General features: G+C 34.5%; 1 protein-coding gene across 3 annotated transcripts in view; it reads left to right on the forward strand.

The window, feature by feature from the left end:
• The window catches only part of ADGRB3 (adhesion G protein-coupled receptor B3), a 790,409-nt gene that overhangs the window by 719,194 nt on the left and 48,849 nt on the right, over window positions 1-22,366 (forward strand). For all 3 annotated transcript variants that reach the window (XM_082405028.1, XM_082405030.1, XM_082405029.1), the window contains 4 exons: window positions 12,667-12,817; window positions 15,500-15,569; window positions 17,878-17,944; window positions 20,809-20,894. In XM_082405028.1, the coding sequence (XP_082261154.1) occupies window positions 12,667-12,817; window positions 15,500-15,569; window positions 17,878-17,944; window positions 20,809-20,894 (374 nt within the window). The remainder of the gene's footprint in view (window positions 1-12,666; window positions 12,818-15,499; window positions 15,570-17,877; window positions 17,945-20,808; window positions 20,895-22,366) is intronic.

A 22,366-nucleotide genomic window follows, 5' to 3' on the forward strand; every position in this document is an offset into this window, starting at 1 on the left:
GGAGCCTTGACAATTCTAAAATGGCCAGGCTACACACCAGACTGATTGCATCAAAGTCTTAGGGGATCACACTAATAGGTGAGTATTTTTTAGAGCTCCCTAGGTTATAATCCTGTCCAGCCAAAGTTGAGAAATACTAGCCTGCCTCTGAAACCTAGGACCTTTTCACACCATGTGGTCTCTAAATCAAAAGTTGTTTTCACTCCACATTGAAATAGTCTTGTGATACCAAGTGGACAGTTGATTAAACTTGATAAACAGTAAATAAATAAATTTCTTCTTGATATAAAAATGTCTTCTTCTTGTTATCTTCCTCTGCCTTCCAAGTCATCAAAGAAATATTTTCAAAGCCTAGAAACCCCAGCAACAAGGCTACAGAGTTTTATTTTATTTGCTCTGCTGTTACAAGTTGAAGGCAACTTTATACAAGAGTTACTATTATCCCTTTTGAGTGACTGTATATGGTGCTGGCTTAAACCAGAGGATATACACTCACTGAGGAATGATCTCCTCTACAAATACAGATCACAATGTAAGTCAGTTTTTAGAAGTATCTTAGAGCTTATAACACATTTCAAAGATTCCAAGTTATTAGTGAAGCTTTAGATGAACTCTTGGCCTTATTTAGCAGTGGCTTAATTTAATTTCATTTTGAATAAAATTGTTATTTCCTAAGTCTGGAGATAACAGTATATAATGAAGCATCTGCTGTGTGTGATGTACAAATGTTTGGATTCCCAAAGGACATATTTCAAAGAACCAGATTTCCCCATTATATGTGACAAACTTTCCAAGGTCTGCAAATTAGGAACATGTTTTTGCAAGATACATATTTTTGACATCTGTGGAACAGATTTTTATCTCTATTGACATCTATCTAGCATTTATTTTCTTTTTAATAGTGCTGCTTTATTTTAATATGAAATTATAAAAATCTAGCAAATAAGAGTTATTACTGTTTGAGGTATTCATATTTACCAACCATTGATATTGTTCCTTTACTCATTAACTATTTCATATTGTACATGACTATTTAGAAATGTCTTGTATTGTTCAATTTTTTTCAAAAAAGATGAATCAGAGAGATAATAATATAATAACATTTCCTCATCAAAGTTTTGTGCCACTGATTTTAAGCGAGTATTAGAACTTTTAATGATGAGCCAAGAGTTTTCAAGAGAGAACTAAAGTCCATTACATCTCTTCTCTTGATATTTTCCTTTACATCCAAGGGGAACAATGCACAAGCTAAGTATCTGGGTCTATGAGAGATGTTTGTCAGTTTTCTGCAAATGACATTGCTGTTGATGTAGCATGTCACAGCAGCTATGGAATGAGGGAGGCTGAAGAAGTGACATTAACAGAAAGATTCTGATTGAATCCTTAATACCATAAAGTTTTCATTTAATTTTGTGAAATGATGATGCTTAAAGCCACAACACTAACTGGTTTTAATGATTCATTCCATTTGGCATTTGCATATGTGTTGGTGGAATCTATATAACCAGAGCTGTACTTTTTTAAAAACAGCTTTATTAAGGTATAATTTATATACAAAGAACTGCACATACTTAATGTGTGCAATTTGATGAGTTTAAACATACACAAACACTCACTATACCATCACCACAATCAAGGTAGTAGATACCTCCAACACTTTCCAAAGTTGCCCTGTGTCCCTTTCTTGTTTGTTGTTGTTTTTGTTTTTAACAGAACACTTAACATGAAACCTACTGTCTCAACAATTTTTTTTCTTTTTTTAATTAAAGATAGTTAATTTACAATATTATATTAGTTTCAGGTGTACAACATAGTGATTCAATATTTTTGTAGATTATACTCCATTTTAAAAAATATTGACTATATTCCCAGTGCTGTATAAATATATCCTTGTAGCTTACCTATTTTATACATAATAGTTTGTACCTCAACCTCCAGCCCCTATCTTGCCCCTCCCCCATCTCTCTCCCCAATGGCAATCACTAGATGGTTCTCTATATCTGTGAGTCTGTTTCTGTTTTGTTTTACTCATTCATTTATTTTATTTTTTAGATTCCACATATAAATGTTAACATACAGCATTGGTCTTTGTCTGATTTATTTCACTAAGCATAATACCTTTCAGGTTCATCCATGTTGTAGCAAATGGCAAATTTCATTCTTTTTTATGGCTGAGTAGATTTATCCATTCATCTGCTGATTGACACTTAGGTTGCTTCCATATCTTGGCTATTGTAGATAATGCTGCTATGAACATTGGGGTGCATGTATCTTTTAGAACTAGTGTTTTCATTTTGTTTGGATATATACCGAGGAGTGGAATTGCTGGATCATATGGCAACTCTATTTTTAGTTTTTTAAGAGAACTTCATACTGTTTTCCATAGAGGCTGCACCAATTTACATTCCCACCAACAGTGTACTAGGGTTCCCTTTTCTCCACATCCTCACCAACATTTATTATTTGTTGTAAAGCTATACTTTTAAATGGTGCATTTTTCTGTTTTATTTGGTGATGATTTGGACAATAAGGACAAATCATTTAATATCCTTTTTGTTTGTTTATAATAACATCTATTTATTTAAAAGCTATACACTTTTATTTCAAAAAGAATTTTTGGTGGCTTGAAAAGATATAGTATAACCACATAAATATGAGTATTACCAAAATCGGGTCCTTCACGGCACAGACAGCATATTGTAGTGAAAGGAGCATATGTTTCTTCATTTGCTACCTGTACAACTTCAGACACGACTTCACTGAGTTTCATTTCCTCATTTATAAATATTGACCTTGTAACATTGCTGTGAAATTAGTGTTTAAGACAGAGGATGTGCTTGACAACTTAGTTTTCTCCTCATCTTTTAAAATGTAGTAAAATATCTTTAAATAAGTTTGTTTTGCCAAATGAAAATAATTCATGTATTTGATTAAGCTTTTAATTATGATCTATTATTAACATCTATCATTTATTGTGCACTTACTGTATGTGAAGTTATGTACTACCTTTGTGTGAAGCCTTTTTTATCCATTATCTTATTTCACCCTCACAACAATTCATTTTTAGTCTGTAAGAACTACCGTTTTCTGAATATTACAAATAGGAAATTATTAGTGCAGCCTTTAAAGGACTGTCTTTGAAAATCACAATGGTGGTGAGCCATAATTTTTTCCCATAGCAACATTCATATGTAAAGAGTTATGGATGCATCCCAAAATTATGCTGTATGTGCCTTGTATTGAATACATGTTTTATTCCATGTGAATAGCAAGGGATACACATTTATAATTCATTTATTATGGACAAATCAGTATGTGAATACAGGAAAGTATTAAAATAATTCAAATAAGAATTCGTTCATATTAAGGAATTATTTCAGTTTGTCTAAGATTGTTAAAATGTTGTGATAACTGCAATAATTCTTGATTTCTCTGTAAATGCTGAAATTAAAGTATATGGATACTGTTTTATAGTTTATAAATATTTTCCTGCTTCATCTCAATATTCTGTTTTTCATATTTTTAACAAAATCAGGTTTCTCTGCATTCTATATGTTCCATGGAGGTTTTATTATATCATGTATCTCTCATCAAAAGCATTTTCTCTTTTGCTTTTTTGAAATATTTACAAAATAGTTATCTAAGATTACTTATTTTTAAATGTTAACACCCTTCTCTCTGATTTATTTGAATGTTGGTAATAAGGTAAACACTGTGTTTTATTCTTAGAATTCTTGAAAATCTGCCAAATGAAAAGAGTAAATAATTATATTTCACACTTTGAAAAATTCTTCACCGTAATAATGTAAAATATTTTTCAAGTTGGAATTAAAGAATCATTAAGGTTTGAAATAAACTAGTAAAATAGACATCTTTGATAAACCTAATAAGAAGTAAGAAATATAGATAAGCAATCTTAGAAATGAACAAATGGTATTTCTTAAAACTTATGAGAACATTATAGTATACAACCAGATACTAAGACATTGGAAAATATAAATGAAAAGGATAATTTCCTGGGAAAACATAAATTTCCAAAATTAATTAATTAAAAATTAAATTAATTCAAGAAGAAGTGAATATCCTGATGAGGTCTTTAATTAGAGAGTATTCATGATATTGTAGAATTTTAGAGCTAGGGAAGCCTTTAAAGATCACATAGTAAAGATCTCATGATGCGTGAGAATGTTGAGGTCCAAAGTTTGTGCGGCAACTAAAAAAATTCCATTCATGAGCTCTGGAAATTAGGAAGTCATGGGTTATTCTTGTGGGAGGGCAATTCATGGGAGATGCTTTATGGCAAGAAGAAAATATGTGAGCTGGTAGTAACGCAGTGGATGAACAGCTTAACCTTTCAAGAATTTTGACAATTGGAAAGAGAGAAAGCAACTGGATGAGAAACGAAAAAAAGGCAATAAAAAGGAGGTTGATTAGTTGGTTTGATGGTTGAGGATAGATATTTTAACAGATTTGTAGGCTAGGAGATTATGTATATAAACATATAGGAGCTAACTAAATGGGGAGAGTATAGAGCTGACCAAATGTAGGGTCCGGAGTAGTTACTATGTATCAAGCTCTTTACATAGATCATGCCATTTAACCTTTACAAAAGTCCTACAAAGTAGGTGCTGTCAGCATCCTCATTTTTACAGCAGATGAAGCAGTGTGTGAACCTGCCTCTTAGCTTTATTACACCAGCTCCTGGAAGGGTGAGGGTCTGCTCTGGAAAGGAGACAGAGGTAGATGAAGCTAAGCGTTCCAGGGAATATGAGATTAACAATACTTTTGATGGTCCATACCTCATCAGTAATGTTGAAGGCAAGCTCATCTGATATAAGAGTAAGGGGGGAAGTTGGGGCCTGAAAAAGATGAAAAAGATTGTGAGGCTTAGGCTATTAATGAGCAAAAAAACATTGTCAAAATGTAGTGTAGTTACGTAGTTAAGGAAGTGCACAAGCTCTGGGGTCAGAGACAATGTCTTAATTGCTCCTCCTCATTCAGTAACCATGAAACATGGGCCAAGTTACTTAGTGTCTCCAAACCCTCATGTGCCAAATGGGGATGGTGATCCTCTGACTACATGTTATTCTCTTTTATGCCATTAGGAAAACCTCTATCCTGCTTTATTCTTCTTTTGAGACTTCCTGGAGGATTCTTTGTATTTGGTTTGCTCCATGACTTAGAATTGGCCTGTCAAACTTAAAAAAAAAAAAAATTTTGATGAGAATTGCATTGAATATATTCATCAATTTGGAGAATATTGACACTTACATGACACTGAGCCTCCCAATTCATGTACATAATATATTTCCCATCTACTCATGTCTTGTTTTGTGTACTTTAATTAAATGTTAGAATTTTCTACATGAAACTCCTGCGCATTTTTGTTAAATGTATTTGAGGTGTTTTATAATTTTGGTTGTTATTGTGAATAGGACCTTTTCTTTCATCTGATAATCTTTCCCTAGTGATTTTGTTTTATAGGTGCAATGTCTTTTCTCAATTTCTGAAGGACTTAATCTGTTTTAGAAGTTTTAATTTTTCTGTTACCTCTATTATCTCTCCTCCCGCCTCACTTTTTTTTTTCTTCACTTGGCTTTTTTTCGTTCTTCCACGTTGGAAGATTTTTTCAATTATCTAATTATCTTTGGCTGTGTAACCATATAAAAAAGTAAGGCCCTAAAAAGTGACTTGAAGCTCTCTACTAGGGTAGATGAACTTATTGAAAGGTAATCTATATGTTAATCAAGGATGAGCCAGTGTATGAAGATTTTTCCCCTTTGGGGGAGAATTTTAACCTCTGACCTGCTGGCATTTGGGGAGTAGAAGTGAGGGGGAAAGAGAGGGAGGGCCCTATGGTTTAATACATACATTTGCATCTGCCTTGTACACTTAACCACGAGACTGGTGTCTGAGTTCAGAACCCAACCCACTGAATTTTCCAAAGACTAAACCTCCCTGTGACAGTGCTAGGCTGCATTGAGCTGGGAAGAAATAGTTTCAGCTACTCTGTATGTAGAGTTTTCAACCAACCTGGCTCTTTTTCAGTCCCATGCAAACCTGGGTCTTCCTTCCAATTCTGGCCCCTACTGTTTCCACGTGTTAAACCCTCTGAAGGTCTGCAGAGTGAATTTGCTCCATTACAGTCAGTATTTCTTCCACCAACCCCTCATCCTACAAGCACTTAGGCTGTAACTTTCTCTGCCACTCTAAGTCAGTTACACCTCCTTCCCTCAGCATCTTCTGAATTTGTCAATGCCTTGAGTTCACTCTTGTCTACTGCTTATTCTCTTTTTTTCCTGTTTAAAACTTTGGCCATTTTAACATGGTTTGGGAGGGAGAAGAGAGACAAATCTGTCATGATTAATTAGAAATTTTGTATTACATCTTCCAATGGATATTGTTGGTATATAAGGAAGTCAGTTTTGTATATTGATATCAGTGTACAGGAAATATAATATTTGTATGTTGATCTTATTTCCAGCCACTTTTTTGATTCTTCTCATTATTTCCAATTGTTTAAAAAATTGATCCTTTTGGGTTTTCTAGTAAGGAGATATATTTCTGCAATGATGAAAATATTGTCTCTTCCTTTCCTATTGCTTTTTCTTGTATTGTTTTGGTGAGGACCTCCTATACAATTTAGAATAGTAGAGGTGACGGTGGGCATGCTTTTATTCATGATGGGAATGCTTCTAATATTTCACTATTAGATATGATTTTCAATCATAAGTTTGGAGAGATCACCCTTATTAAGTAAGAATGTTCTCCTCTATTTGTAATATGTAATGAAGATACCTTAAATGATCATTGGATTTTGAATTTTATCAAATTCTTTCACATTTATTGATATGATCACATGGTTTCTTTAATCTGTTAATATAATAAATTATATTGAAGTCACTTTAAATGTTGAAATCATCCTGCGTTAGTGGGCACACTTATTTGATAGTGATTTATTATCTTTTTTTCTGTATTTCTGGATTTGATCTTTAATTTAATACTTTCACATTTATGTAGATAAGTGAAAGTGGCTCATAGTTTTCATGTTCATTTTGATGTCAATGTTATTCTAGCCTTGTAAAATGAATCAGATGCTTCTAATCTTTTTCTTTGGCCTGAAAATATTTTATAAAATGGGACTTATAGTACATTAAGTTTGTTAGAATTTGACGGTAAATTTTTCTGAAACTTCTGTCACTTCTGTTTTGAAGATTTCTTTTATTACCTTTTACTACCTTTCCATTTTAGCTAAGATTAAATTCTATCTCTCAGGCCAATTTTGATCATTTATGTTTTTCTTGAAGAATGTCCATCTTATGTAGATTTTCAATTTTATATATATATAATACCTGCTATTCTTTTATTATACTTTTAATAACTTTTTTTATTCCTAATGTTATTTATTTTTCTTTCTCCTCCACCCTTTAAAAAATCACAATAGCCAAAGGTGTAGCTCTTTTATTAGCCTCTTGAATCAGCTTGGGTTTTATAAATCAATTTGACTGTTCTAAAATTTTTTCATTTGTAATTTCTGCTTTTGTCTTTATAAAACTCCTTCTTCTGATTTCTTTAAGTGGCCCATTTATTTTCATTTCCTCTTGTTTTCTATCTAAGGCTTTAACTATCCTGAGTACTGTCATAGCAAAATTGCACAAGTTTTGATACTGTTTTTCAGTTCTAAATAGTTTATAATTTGGATTTTAATTTCTCTTTAATTCATTAATTATTTAAAAGTTTTCCCCCCAAGAGGTACAGAATTTTAATTTTGATTTCTAAATTCATTACATTGTAGTTTGTGAAAATGTCCTGTATGTTATCAAATTACTTAAGTTTATTTTATTCTATTTTCTGTCCTAGGACTAGTTACTGCTGTAAATATTCTATTTGTATTTTAAAGAACTGCACATGTTGTTTCTTATGTATAATATTGCAAAGAAAGATGATTAATCACTTTTACTGATTGTTATAGTATTCCATATTACTATTTTCCTCCACTTTTCTGTGACTTTCTGAGAGCTATAGGTTGTCTTTTATTGTAAACTTAGTTTGACAGTTTGTCCTTGTAGTTTTCTCAGGTTTTGTTTCATATACTTTGGAAACTTGTGATGAGTTTCATAGAAATGTGTTACTTTGGAAACTTCTTTATGTCCTCCTCCTTTTATCAGTATGAAAAGTCCTTCATCTCTTTTAATGCTCTTTTCAATATTAACATTGTGACATCTGATTTTTGCTTATTAGCATTTGCTTAATATAGCTCTTTCATCTCTTTATCCTCAGTCTTCCTGTGTCATTGTGTTTGAGGTCTCTTATAAATTCATTACTGGATTTTTTTTTTTTTTATCCAGGATAAAAGTTCTTAACTTTTAACTAGTGAATCTAAAGCATTCCCATTTATTGTAATTCCTGTAGTTTGGAATTATTCTTATTCTCATTTAATTTTTCTATGTATTATATTTTCTAGTTGTACTTTTGCCTACCTTTAATTGGACTGATAGATTTTTCTTAGTTCAATTTTTCTACTATTTTAAAAATATATTATTTGTTTCCACCTTTTTTTGGTTACCTTAACATTGTTAACATAAATGTTCAAACATGTTTTTCTAACATCTAGAGTTGATCAGTATCTGAAATATTCCTGCAGACAAAAAAAGAGGCTTCAACATACTTTTAAATTCCCCTGCTCCCTTGCAACTTTTATCTCTCACCTTTTAGCCCTCATTGATATTATTTTGAATTATATATCCAAGTGGCTATATAATGAATATGTATTTTTAATTTTTAATAAGCATTTATTTAGATTTAACATATTTTAATATTGATATTCATGAGACTTCTTTTGTCTCATTCCCTTCTTCTGGATTTTTTATTATTATTGGTTTTTATTGTCTAGCAATTCTTTCAGAGAGAATCTTAAGGTAATAAATTTCAAAGTTCATTTCCATTCTAAAAATGTCTTTATTTCTGCCTCTACTTGAATAACAGTTTTGCTGGGTGTAGAATTCTGCAAAGTTATTTTCCCTTAGAATGTTGAAGATAGCCTATTGTCTTCTTATATCCTGGGTTGCTCACAAGGAATCTGATGTCAATGTGATTCTTATTCCTTTGTAAGTAATCTTTCTTTCGATTCTGACAGCTTTTAAGATTTTCTCTTTATTCTTGATATTCACAGATTTCATCACAGTACATATTGGGGTGTGTGTGTGTGTGTATCTGTCTTTCAGCTAGTGGATCTTTAATGTTCTGAGAAATTTCCCCATAATATTTCTTTAAAGGCTTCCTCCTCCCCAAATTTTCTCTCTTTTTTTTATTCCAAAAATACTTTTAAACAGATGTAGGAACCTCTGTATCATCCATATATCTTAAATCTCCTAATTTCCATGTCTTAATCTCTGCTCCTAATGGGTAGCTTTGGTCTTGGTATTCTTCATTCCTCCCTCGTCGACTTTCTGTTTTTCAGGCATTTCTCACAGTACCTAGTCTACCACAGTTTACATATCTTTTCTTTCCAGTTATTTTATGCAACATTTTCTGTTGTCCCTATGGATTTGTGATAAAGAGTGTACGTGAAGGTTACAGGTATAAACTGTCCTCAGTTTGCCAAGTTAAATACCTTTCCAAGTTTTGTAATATTTGTCAACAACACTCTTCATACACAAGCAGGACCAAATTGTGGTCTGACAGGGAAGGACGAGCCGAAGAAGTGGATGACGAGCTTGGGGAGCTAGTGAGTCTTGTGCTTGTAGTGGCAAAAGCTGTGAAGACCCAGCTATGGTGGAGTTGAGAGCAGACACACACAGGCTGAATAAAGACAGGGTGTGAGAGTGTGGAGGTCATCACAGAGGGTCCAGTGGCAGGAAGAATTGAGCAAGTGACAAGACGTGAACGTTGACAGAAAAGGAAAATCAGAGTTTTGAGTTTATAAGTGGAAAAGTCCCCAGTCCTGTGGGGATCCAAGGATGGGTGATCTCTGTGGCTTACAGATGTGGGATTTAGGTTCTGTGGAAGAAGAATCAGAGAATCCTGAGCCTCAGACTTAGAGTGGCCACCTTCTGGAAACTGATGGGACAAATGTGAAAATAACAGACTTTATTTGAAAATTGCTATTTATAAAAGTTGTACTTTGAAAGACAGCTTAGCAAATATAACACATCAGTAGAAAAATCAGTGTGTGTTTCATGAAATGCATATCTGAGTATACCGATCCTTCACATGATAATGAAGCAAAAGGTAGCTCCCTCTCTCTCAGCATCATAGGATTTTGCTGTACCCTTTGTACAAGATTAGTTTCATAACTTTAGACCTCTTTAGTCCACAGATATACCTTTCTTACATTGAGACAGCTTAATTCCATACTTGGAGCACTTTCTAGTAGTATATGAATTTCATCTGATCATAGTAGAATGCCACCACCCATAGAAATGGGTCTTAATTCTCTCGTTACTGTATATTTCCCCACACATATTGTGGCCATATTATTGTCCCGAGAGACATGAATTCTCGTGACAATTCCCGAGAATTTTGGGGTTACTGACCCCAAATTATTTGTATTATGTGTATTTCAATTTACATTAGAATTAAAGGGAGTCTCAGAAATCCCAAAGTAACAAGCATAATATAGCGAGAGCAAATTAAGTCACTGTAGTGAGACCTTGAGCATTTTATTACTTCTTACAAAATTTCAGTGCCTCTAGCACTTATCATTTAAACATTTCAACATTTTGCATTGTTTCATATAACCCTGTACTGATAGTTTATAAATCAATAAACACATACAACTGAGAGGAGACAACCAGTTGGAAGGAAATGACAGGTGAATTAGAAAGTGTAACTAGTCCAGGAATTGAATAGAAGGGTTATCTTTGAAATTCAAATCGGAATCAGGGACCACAGATCAAGAAGGAGCAAAGTAATCAGCCTGCAGATGTTTAAACTTCAATATGGAAAAAAGTCTGTGTCTCAAGTACAGGAGGAATCACAGTTGGTTAAAGCTCCTACATTATGGCTGAAACAGGAGTAAAGGGATGAGGAAGAAGGTGCTGGAAAGCCATGACTTTCTCAGACTGAAAGTTATCAATTTCTTTATGGATTGCTTTTTTTTTTACTTTTTATTTTATATTAGAGTTGATTAACAATGTTGTGATTGTTTCAAGTATACAGCAAAGTGATTCAGTTATACATATACATCTATCTATTCTTTTTAAAATTATTTTCCCATTTGGGTTGTTACATAATATTGACCAGAGTTCCCTGTGCTATACAGTAGGTCCTTGTTGGTTATCCATTTTTAATACAACAGTGTGTACATGTCAGTCCCAAACTCCTATCAATTTTGTAAGAATAAACTTAAGTACCAAGTAGATTTAAGTACCACATGAAATAAGGAATCCCGTGCTGAAAAATGGTAATAGTATTTTTAGTACTACTTAAAATAATGATGATTATACTCATAATCGGTTAAGCAGTTGCCATCTGCCTAAAACAGTCCTACTCAGCATCTGTACATTATCCCTCCTCATTAAAACAACCTGGTGAGATAAACATGGTAAAGTTTTTTTTTTTATATATGATTAAAAGAACTGAAAAGCTAAATTAACATCTGGTGAATTTCCAAAGAATAAACAAATAATTTGAAAATTTTGGGTTAAATTTTTTTAAAGATATTCTGCTATGGTAGATCGGATTGGAGATGGGAGGATGGGGATTGTAGTTTTATTTCTTTGTTATGAGTTTTTAGTGATTTTTTTTGTAGCTCTATAAGTTTTGCTTTTTTTCAATTTTTGGAAACAGCAAGACTGAAACTGAGAAAAGAAGAAATTAGTTTGGTTACTGGGACTGGTTTATAAGGACTGGCATTTTAACAAGATTTACACGAAGAAATTATACCAGTAGTGAAGTAAGTAGCAGCCTTTACCAAAATGAAGCTGCTCATCTTTGCAGACGAGTCACAAGTAACTAATGGTGGCACATTTAAGTGATTAAGTTGCACAAAGAAAAAGATCTCTGAAATCATGGCTGTGTACTGCCAGTGACTTGGTTAGCTTTTCAAAATGATTTGATTAGGATATACATTATAGTGTAATAACACAGAGCAATGTATTAAGTACTTTGAAATACATATGCTATTTTTTTCTAGGCTATTAGCCAGACCTCATTTTGTACTTTGCTCTTACACCTTGAATATCACACTTGTATAAAAAAGCATAGTAATTTTTTTCTTTTGAAAGGCTGTGGCGATATAATCTTAACATCAACAGATAATACAACAAAGCATTATTGGTTAAAAAGGAAGGATAAAGAATGTACCAAAAAGAATTATGCAAGATGTCTGTAACTTAAATTAACCCAAAGAAAGGATCATTCCCATAATTATGTTTCAAGAAAAAAATTCAAGTAAAGTAGTAATTTAAATCTCCCTTGAGTTTAAATTTACATTCAGGCTTCACCTCATAAAAAATTGAACACACAAGTGGAATTAGGACATTTTTTTCTATCATAGATAATGCACAGCATAAAGACTCCAGGTTTTCTAATTTCTGTAAATAATTACTCTGTCAGAAAGCAGAGGTAGATATTTGAAGTAAAAGCAATGAGTTGGAGATTAACAACCTTCTGAAGGACACGTGATGCCTGCATATTAAGTGTGAGTCTTTTCTGTTTCCACAGAGCATCTGTACAACCACCACTGCATTTTTGCACTTTTTCTTCCTGGCTTCATTCTGTTGGGTTTTGACTGAGGCGTGGCAATCATATATGGCTGTAACTGGAAAAATTAGGACGCGGCTTATAAGGAAACGCTTTTTGTGCCTTGGATGGGGTAAGCATATTAATATTCTCTTTTGTGCTCTTGTTAAAATGACCTTGAACACTTCTGTAATGAATGAAGCTGGAGAGTGTGATTATCCCCAGGCTACTTTGTCTAATTTGATATGTGGAAGTGGAAATATAGGAAGCTGGTCATATTTGAACATTATTTGAGTGTTTGGAACTTTAGAAAGGAATGAATATTAGATGATCACGTAGCTGGTCGGTTGATAATCAATAGTGCCCACGTGGTAGGAAATGAGACCTGAGGTATCTACAGGCAGGACATCAAAGTGTTCTCTACTAATAGGTTCTGGATACACAAAATGTCTAAAGATGTTCAGGGCTCAAAGCATGACGTTCTAGTCATGTACACTAACCATGTACTGTATTCCCCACAAGAAAACTCTGAGGAGTCCATTTCAATAGAGCTATTCGCATCACAGGAGAAAGCTGTTCAAACTGTGAATGAAACCTCATGGCTAGTCTGTGGGGTCCTCAAAGGAAACACAGAATTGCTGACGGGCTGAGGATGAATTAATTCTTCATTAGGAAAAGTTTCTCTCACATTGACTTATGAAATGGACATCTGGAGGACCTATGTATTTCAAGGGACCAATTCTAATGTTTAATTGGAATTAATAAATTGGTTTAATTATAATTAATTAATTAGTTTAATTCACTTAAGAAACTAGTTTTAGGGAAAAAAAAAACAGGATTTTTTCTTATTTGCCTTTGAGTTTCAAAAGACCTGCACTAAAAAAACTGGGGAATTTTGGACCAAATATATAACAAATACCTAATGTACCAGAAGACTGGAGAATAGGATGCTAGAGGGACCCTGAAAAATTACAAATAAGTGGACATATTACCATACCAGAATAATTCATGCTGGAAAAAATAAGACCAAGAACACGAAGATTATCCATCAGTTTTCAGCTAGGGGATGTCATGTCTGCACAGGGAAATGGGAAAACCATTAAGAAGAGATTGGAGAATGTAATGTACTTACAGTTTCTTAAAATTCTTGTCTGGATTTCATGTTAAAGACCTTCTAAAGTTGAATCAGGAATTGATTAGGTCCAAGAACTATAGTATGCAGGGAAATTAAGACTTTCCTTGAAGTATAAAGAGTAGCAATTTTCAGGAAGCTTAACTACCTTATTTAACATCATTACCAAAGATGATATTGAGGAGAAGGGTACACAGCTGGTCTCCAGGGTGACAGCTAATATTAAACTACTCTGGGTAACAAAAAAGCTAAACCAATGGTTCTAGACTGTCAGGAGGTCTGGGAGTGGGCAGAATAGTGGCATATGAGTTTCATGATGGCAAAGTGCAACATAATAATTTAGAAAATTTTTTAATCTAAATTGTATGGAATGAAGACTATTAGCTCTTCAGCTAGGACCCAGAAGAGAATTTTTTTCTAACAAACTCGGTCTGGTCGATCAAAAAAGTCAACTATATGAAAAAGGAAGAAAAGAAGGAGAAGAAGGAGGACAAGAAAGGGGGAGGAAGAGACATTATATATATAATTATAGACATACATATATTTACAAATATATGTGTGTACGTATATATATGTGTATATACACATATATATATATATACAGAGAGAGATATACATATACACATACATATAATATCATATATATGCAGAGAGAGAGAGAGACCAGCATTTGTTTAAAAAAACATGATGTGTCCCTCAGAGGTGGTCTTTACAGTTCCCATCATTTAAACCTCGTGAAGGAACGTGATGTCATTTGAAGATTCCCGGAAGAGAATAAGGAAAAATGTTAGGAAGAAAGAAGATGGATGGAGGGGACACAGGAAGATGATTAGATGATGGATTTTTCAACCTGAAAACACAAACATGGACTTCCTGAAAAAAAGGCATGACCGGATAAAACATTAGGTTAGACTGAACCCCATTCACCAAACACAGGGAGTTTCCATTGAACTTGAGCAAGGTAAGCGTGATTCATAGAAACATAAACTAAAAGATGTCAGGTCGGAATTGGTGCAGGAATGCAGGCACTTGAATGCCAAGAGGGACAAAGTATTGCCCGGAGTGATACCTACCTTCTTTTTTTTCATGAAGAAAAACTGGCATAAATTCCCTGAACTTTGTTCAGGATTGTTAAAGGAGGATGAGCAGGAAGCCTAAATATCAATTCCTCGGGCCCTTAACCCTGTTCCTACATTCTTGTTATTATAAGTAAATCATAAAGAATTAAGTGATTTATTCTTTCTATCTTATTATAAGTACAACTTGATGTGAATCAATATGAGGCCAACTGAATGTTCCATTTCTGTGATATTCCATCACACCAGAACATCCATTTTTTGCCTTTCTGATTTTATAAATATAAATTTCCTTTATAAGAGTGTAAACCCCTAGGGGAAAAAACAATAGATATACTAAATCTCTGTTATGAGTTTCCTTTAGACCCATGTCAAAACCGATGGTAACCTAGCAACATCAGAGAAATGCACTGACATAAAAACCCAGCTGTCGTACTCATGTTTTTGTACTTGGAAGAAATTTTGTAATGGAAACATACTTTATGAAGTGATTCATCTGAAGGTAGTTCCTCTGATTTCAGCACTCCAAGTTTGTTCTGGCTTTGCTTGAGCCAGTGTGCACAGTGGTTGTAGCTGAATGTGAAGTGTGACAATGCTTTTCTTGCAGGTTTACCAGCATTAGTGGTGGCTACATCAGTAGGCTTCACCAGGACAAAAGGATATGGCACTGATCACTAGTAAGTCCGTCCACGGTGATAAATCTTGTTTATAATTAAGTAAATCATCAAATATGCTTCATTAGTCTTGGCTGGCACTGCTGATGGCTTGCACTTTATCACTGAGTCATTAACAGTGGTATAAGTCACATTACTGAGGAATGATGTAAGTGGCTTAAATGCACAAAAGTTAGACATTAAATGCTGCAGGACTATTCAGAATTCTTGTTTCAGTCTCCCATTTCTTTGTAAGACCAGTGTCCTTAATTTCTAAAATATTTCAATATTTACTTTGCATTTTCAATCTCAGATACCTTTTTTAAAGAACTGGATAAACCTTGACATGTTTACATTTTAGAATATGATTCCAATCTGAGCTTCTGATTCACAGATGATGGTATATACTGGTAGCCACCAAATTATGTCACGTTAGTTCAAGTTTTGTTGCTATGTTAGGGTAATGCATATTGGAACCTGTAGGTCAGGGACTCAATAGACTCCACACTAGAAAATTCCTGGGCTATGGAAGAAATTAGAAGGGAGAAAAAGGGATGTGGCATCAGCCCACCCTAATCAGAGCTGGAATACTGATAACATTCTATGAGAGAATTTATAAGTCAAGACTACATTTAATATTTCAAATGTAAAACGATGCACTTTCATATTTTACTTCATCTGCTCTTTCAAGTTGAGGAGACAGTAGAGAAATGAGGAAAGAGATGTGCATCTTATTAGAGGCCTACGTCTTAAAGGGAGATGTCCTGTTTAACTGTGCTCAGGTTTGAGATAGGAATCGTTGCTAATGAAGCCCTCCAGTGGGTACATCCAACTGGAGAGTGTGCCAAAAGACACCACTTCACCTGTCACCCAAAAGAAACCTCCAAAGAACTGCAAGAACTCATGTCATCAGAGCACTTGCTTTTCTTATGCAGTCTACAGTACAGAAAAACTCCCTGGTAGCATATGCTGTAGAGCAGTCCTAGGACAGCACCATTACCTTTAAGCCATTGCTTTTCACAGTAGCATACCTCTTTTTGAAAGGCACCATGTTGGGGACATGGAAAGAAGTAGGATTATAGATGGAACAGTTCCAACTTTCAAGGAGTGTATGATTAACAATTAATACAATACGATGAGGAATGTATCAGTTTGGAGATGAATTTACACAAAAATACAGTAGAAATTGAGTGGCAGTCTCAGAGACACCAAACTGAAGCGTTCTATCAGACTAAGGGCTTTTTCTCCAGGTATTTTGTTTTTAAAATAGATGTTAAATCGTTGACCTCAAAGTGGGAAAGTAGAATTTTATCTATCTGCTGTTATGGCCAAGGAGCAATAACTAGATGCAGACTTTGAATCCACACACACGCACACACGCATGCACGTACTGATTTACATAGTAACATTCACCTTATTAAGTGTATATAATTCTGTGAGTTTTAACAAATGCGTAAGTCATGTAACCACCACCACAACCAATATAGAAAAGTTCTTAGAAGAGAGAGAGAACAGTTATTGTTAATTGTTGATTGTTGGTCATTTTAGAGGCAGTCTGCTGATTCTGGGGACTGAGAAATAATATGGAAAAGGTCAGAGGTCAAAGGCAGGTGCGTGAAATGGTGGGCGTGGCTGCATCAAGAGGACCTCTTGACGGCCCTCTGCTCTGAGAGAATGAGTCTTTTTACCTAAGCGGTTACCATGTCTCTATCAATGCAAATCTGCATCTCCTGGTGAATCTAGTAATTGAAACAAACACAGCTGTATTTCTTTTTATTCAAAAGCTTATCTTCAGTGATTTTTTTAGTAGTCTAGGAAAAAGTAAAATTAGAAGAAAAAAAAAGCATGCAAAATGTAGATTATCTGTTCTTTGCAATGATGGTTTTTAAACCAATGTCTCCCACTATCTCAATGGCCTCAAAGAAGAACAGGTAAATGGCACGTATAAGACTCTAAAAACACACTGTTCTTGCTTCAAAGTATATTTGAAAAATTCCATAATGGATGTAAAGCAGCATTTTACAAAACTTAATCATCACCTTTGTACTGAAAGTCAGTATAAAAATCTCACTGCAAGAGTAATTTGTCTAGAATGTTTTAACTGCCCGACAGTAAGACCTTATAATCGAAGCGTCTTTTCTGTGAGAGGTATATAGTATTTCTTACTCACGAAATGCTCTAATTTTAGCTTTTTTCCACATCTTCTGTGCTTTTTTTTTTTGAAACTACAAACCTTTGAAATATGCCAAAATTCCGAGTTATTTGTATCACACTTTAGTGGTTTAACCCTTATCACTAATTTTTGTTAGTTTTTATCTGATGTTATTTTCAGCTGCTGGCTCTCCCTTGAAGGAGGACTTCTCTACGCTTTTGTGGGACCCGCAGCTGCTGTTGTCCTGGTAAACACCGAAATCAACTTAGTTTGTTTTCTTAGCAAAGGAAGGCTACCCCGTTTCTATTAGAGCGACACTTCCGTATTGTGTAGAAATTTTAAAGTTCAATGAATCGTTGCTTAAATTTGAATGTTGACTGCTATTCAGTCCTTTATTATGCTAAAATATTCTTATTTTGAAGGCTGAAGAATATCAAACGTGGGGGTGTGGGATTTCTCTTACAGGAATTTCACATTTGTGACAAAGTTTAAGTTTCGGTAAATTCTTCCTCATTAATGTATAGAATTTCATCATTATTATTTCAGCTTCACACTACTCTGTATGAGCTACATAGTTATTAAGATCTCTTAATAATAACTGTGGCTGATACTAAATAGCAACAAGAAAATATATGTTCGTGGGTCAAAGTTTCTTAGCCTCCGTGCTGCAGACATTTTGAGCTGGACATTTCTTTGTTGTGAGGCTGTCCTGTGTATTTATCATCACCCTTGGCATCTACCTACTAAATACCAATAATACCCTTCAGTTGTTAACAATCAGAAAATGTCTCCAGACATTTCTCAATGTTCTCTGGGGGCAACATATCCATATGTTATGCATAAGGTTTACAAATTTTTCTTTTCTGAATCAGAAAATAATTCCTTTACATGTTTGTTTATAGGAACATGAAAATTTCCCACTACCTGCCTTTCTTTCTTTCTCTCTGAATTTATTGATTGCAAATCTTTCTTGCCTAATAAATCTTTGAAAAATGTTAGAGAGAAAAGAAACAATCTGAATTAAGTACAAAGATCCATTTCGCTGTACAATTAGATTTCTAATTGAAAAGTTACCCTTTGGTTTCTTGAACGATTCATTCAATAAATTGGAAGCTAGCGATATCTTTCTTAATAACTCTGCGTGACTTTTCTTCCTTTAAAGCTTGTTCTTCCACCTCTAAATTATAAGAGAGCAGGAACTGTTTGTGATTCACAAGAAAAAGAAAATCTAGGCATGAGGGTTAGAAGAGCATAGGGAAAATGAAACTATTGCACACATTTTTGTCTGCTGCATTAAATTCTTATTTAATTAATTGAATTATTTCCCTAGGCTACTAGGTTAACATACCTATAACCGTAAAATGAAGAAACAAAAAGTATGTGTATAATTGAAAGATAAAAGGTCTTTGGAGTGGTGATGAATTCCCTCATGATTAAATTGTAGATTAATAGAACCCATGGAATACACTTTTTTTTTTTAGTTCAAATAATAGACGTACAAAGATGAGTAACTCTTTCTCTTGATCAAATGGTATCTTGTAAGGAAGCTATGAAGAGTGACACCTAAGTTCTTACCTAATGGGTGCTTTGGATCTTCCTTACACCAGTAATTCAGTAGATTTCAGCTTTATGTTCCATATGCCCAAAGCATATTGGAGAAGTGGAAGTTTCTTTTTTTATTAACTGGTCATCCTGCTTCATTTAAAACAGAAGTTTTGTGAACTACTAGTTTCAGTGTAAAGGCTTCACCATTTGCATTGGGGATCGCACCAAGGTTCTTTTGACCATGGAGGGTGAGGGACAGGAAGGCAAAAAGGAGAAAATATTTTTCCTTGATTATCTATCTTGGTTCCAGCATTGTACTGGATTCCTTTATCAGGAAGCGCTGGTAGGTTAGAGAACCAGGGGCACTTAGAATAAAGCTGCTACATATAGACCACAGTGGGGCTTCCCTGTTGGTCCAGTGCTAAAGAATCCACCTTACAATGCAGGGGACGTGGGTTCGATCCCTGGTCAGGGAGCTAAGATTCCACATGCCGCGGGGCAACTAAGCCCGTGTGCCACAGCTACTGAGCTCTCGCGCCTCAACAAGAGAGCCCGCGTGCCACAACTACAGAGCCCATGCAACCTGGAGCCTGCGTGCCACAACTAGAGAGAGAAAACCTGCACGCGGCAACGAAAGATCCCGCATGCCTCGTGGAAGATCCCGTAAGATCCTGCATGCCGCAACTAAGACCCGACGCAGCCAAAAATAAATTAAATAAATAAATAAATAATAAATAAATCTTTTTTAAAAAAATAGACCACAGCAATCTCTACAGCTTTTTACAGTTTGACTTGAGAAAGACAAATATGTGTGACTTCATTTCAGCTGTAGTATGCAAAAGACCTTTTGAGTGGATGAGAGAGTCTTGGAAAATGCTGAGAAGTGTTCAGTAGAGCACATTGTAAAAATTAGTGTTAGTGTACATCTTAAAGGATGCTGCTGAGTTGAATAGCCTTTCTCCTTTGTCTCCTTTGTCTAGAAAAGCATGGTGCATTAAAATGCTCCCCACCTCATGGGAGAAATAGCTGCACACTGTGCAGAATTGAGGCGTTCTGTTCTCCCAGCTGGGAGCAACGACAAATCCTTAGCACCTTTGGATGCCAGGGCTCACCCTAGCCATACACTGTGAGACAAAGTCTTTTGATTCCCAGGCATAGGGTAAAACTCATTGACTAATTTATTTTCTTCAAGGATGACTCAGAGAGAAGAACGCCAGCTTGGCATAGTATGGCAATTTAAAAGTTCGGCAGTTGAATGTTAATTTCCTCAGTGTTAGCTGCAAAGCATAGAAATTAAATGTGCTTAATGCACTTTAAAACATTAAAGTCACACACCTTTCCAACTCATGAGAATCCTTTAAGAGACAGACACTAACACCACTGTTAAAGTGTCCCGTTTTCCTTTACACACTTGTAAAATATTTGAGAAGTGCTTCCTATCACTACCATTGTGAGTATATAATTCTGCCGAGGTTGTGAATGGATAAAAGTGGGTTTTCAGGAAAAATCAGGGACCTGATTCCCTTCAATATCATTGAAAGGCCAACCTTTGTTTCTATTTGACAGGTCAACATGGTGATTGGCATTTTGGTATTTAATAAACTTGTTTCAAGAGATGGGATCCTAGATAGAAAGCTGAAACACAGAGCCGGGTAAGCTGCAACTGGTAGATTTTGAAGGGTCTTTACCAGTGCATCCCACACTCCAATCCCAGGTCACCGACTGCATTTGACTGTGCCTTGAATTTTGTTCTTGACAAACTGGTGTGTATGGTAGATTCTGCCATTCAAGTTTCCAATGGGCTATTCCTAAAGAGGTGTGACCAAAATCTGAAAATAATTTAAAAGACCATTAAGAAAATCTGGATTTGTTTGTGCATATTGCCTGTTTGTAAGATAAGAAGATTAAATATTAAGGCTAGCCTTGAAATGCTTGTCCTTGGGTGAGGGTTTCCAAAGACCTCCTAGTTTTAGTCACAAAGGACAGGAGGGTAGATTGAACATAATTTCAGTATGGGACACAAGAGAATCAGGACAAGCAAACCTTAGGAGGGCAAAATATTACATTTTCTTTGATTCATTGTATATATCTGAAAAAGTCTTCCCTTGAAATAATCACTGCTGAAACACTATTCTTATCATATGTATTCATTTTTATGACATGTTCACTATAACTTGCTACAAAGAGTTACTCGTAATTGTCACTTGCACATTTTAACCACTTATAAAATTTTGAAAAGCATCTCCTTTAATTTTACTGTCATTGTAATATCACCATATCTAATGACTTAATAACATTTCATGAGCAGGTTGATAGCAGCTTTTTAAGGTTATATTGTTAGCTCATATAAATTTGTAAAAACTTGAATGAAATATTAATGCCTTTGAATTTCCCTTTGTATCATTTTTTTATAAAAAGTTTATAGCTTTCTCCTTTCTGTTTGACTGTACTTTCATTCAAAACTTAACCCTTAATTGTTCTCATTTCATTAATAATTTATGTATTATTTAATAGGCATAGTATTTTATCACTGACTGGTGGGAATTTCAAGTCCTTTGTGTATTTATAATCTATGTAATGATTTATAAGACAAGATAGTCCAGACATTTTTTTTTCCTAGTAAAAGACTAGGTTTAATGGCTTTCAGTATAAAGTTGGATATCATTCATATCAAGCATTAGAACTTGCAGTGATGAATATAAACATCATTGTAGGCTCCTTTCTGAGGGGGAATCACTTCCTATCTAGAGACTGTCTTCACTTCAGATGAATCTCTAAAGCAACTTGAAATAGGCAGACTTGAACTTGTACAGACACTGAGCTTTCTATACCATGTGCACTTGAAACTGTCACACTATTACTCATTAGTCTGACGTATGGTTAGAATTGGAGCAATAGCTACTTCAGTTATTTCTTGCGTAGATTAATCATGTTAGAATAAATTGTTCATATTGGTTACTGGATATAGAAACTCAGTTCTGCCACTAGTGGTGCAGACTTGTATAATTATTGTTTTTAATTGGGGGATGGAGTGGGTTAGTGGTTAGGATAAAGCTTTAAAATAGAGAAAGCCACACTCAGTATTTAGCTCTTCAGTTTCCTAGCTGTGTGTGTCTTTGGGCAT

The sequence above is a fragment of the Balaenoptera borealis genome, assembly GCF_965194805.1.
Source record: "Balaenoptera borealis genome assembly, chromosome: 9".
NCBI classification, from domain to species: domain Eukaryota; kingdom Metazoa; phylum Chordata; class Mammalia; order Artiodactyla; family Balaenopteridae; genus Balaenoptera; species Balaenoptera borealis.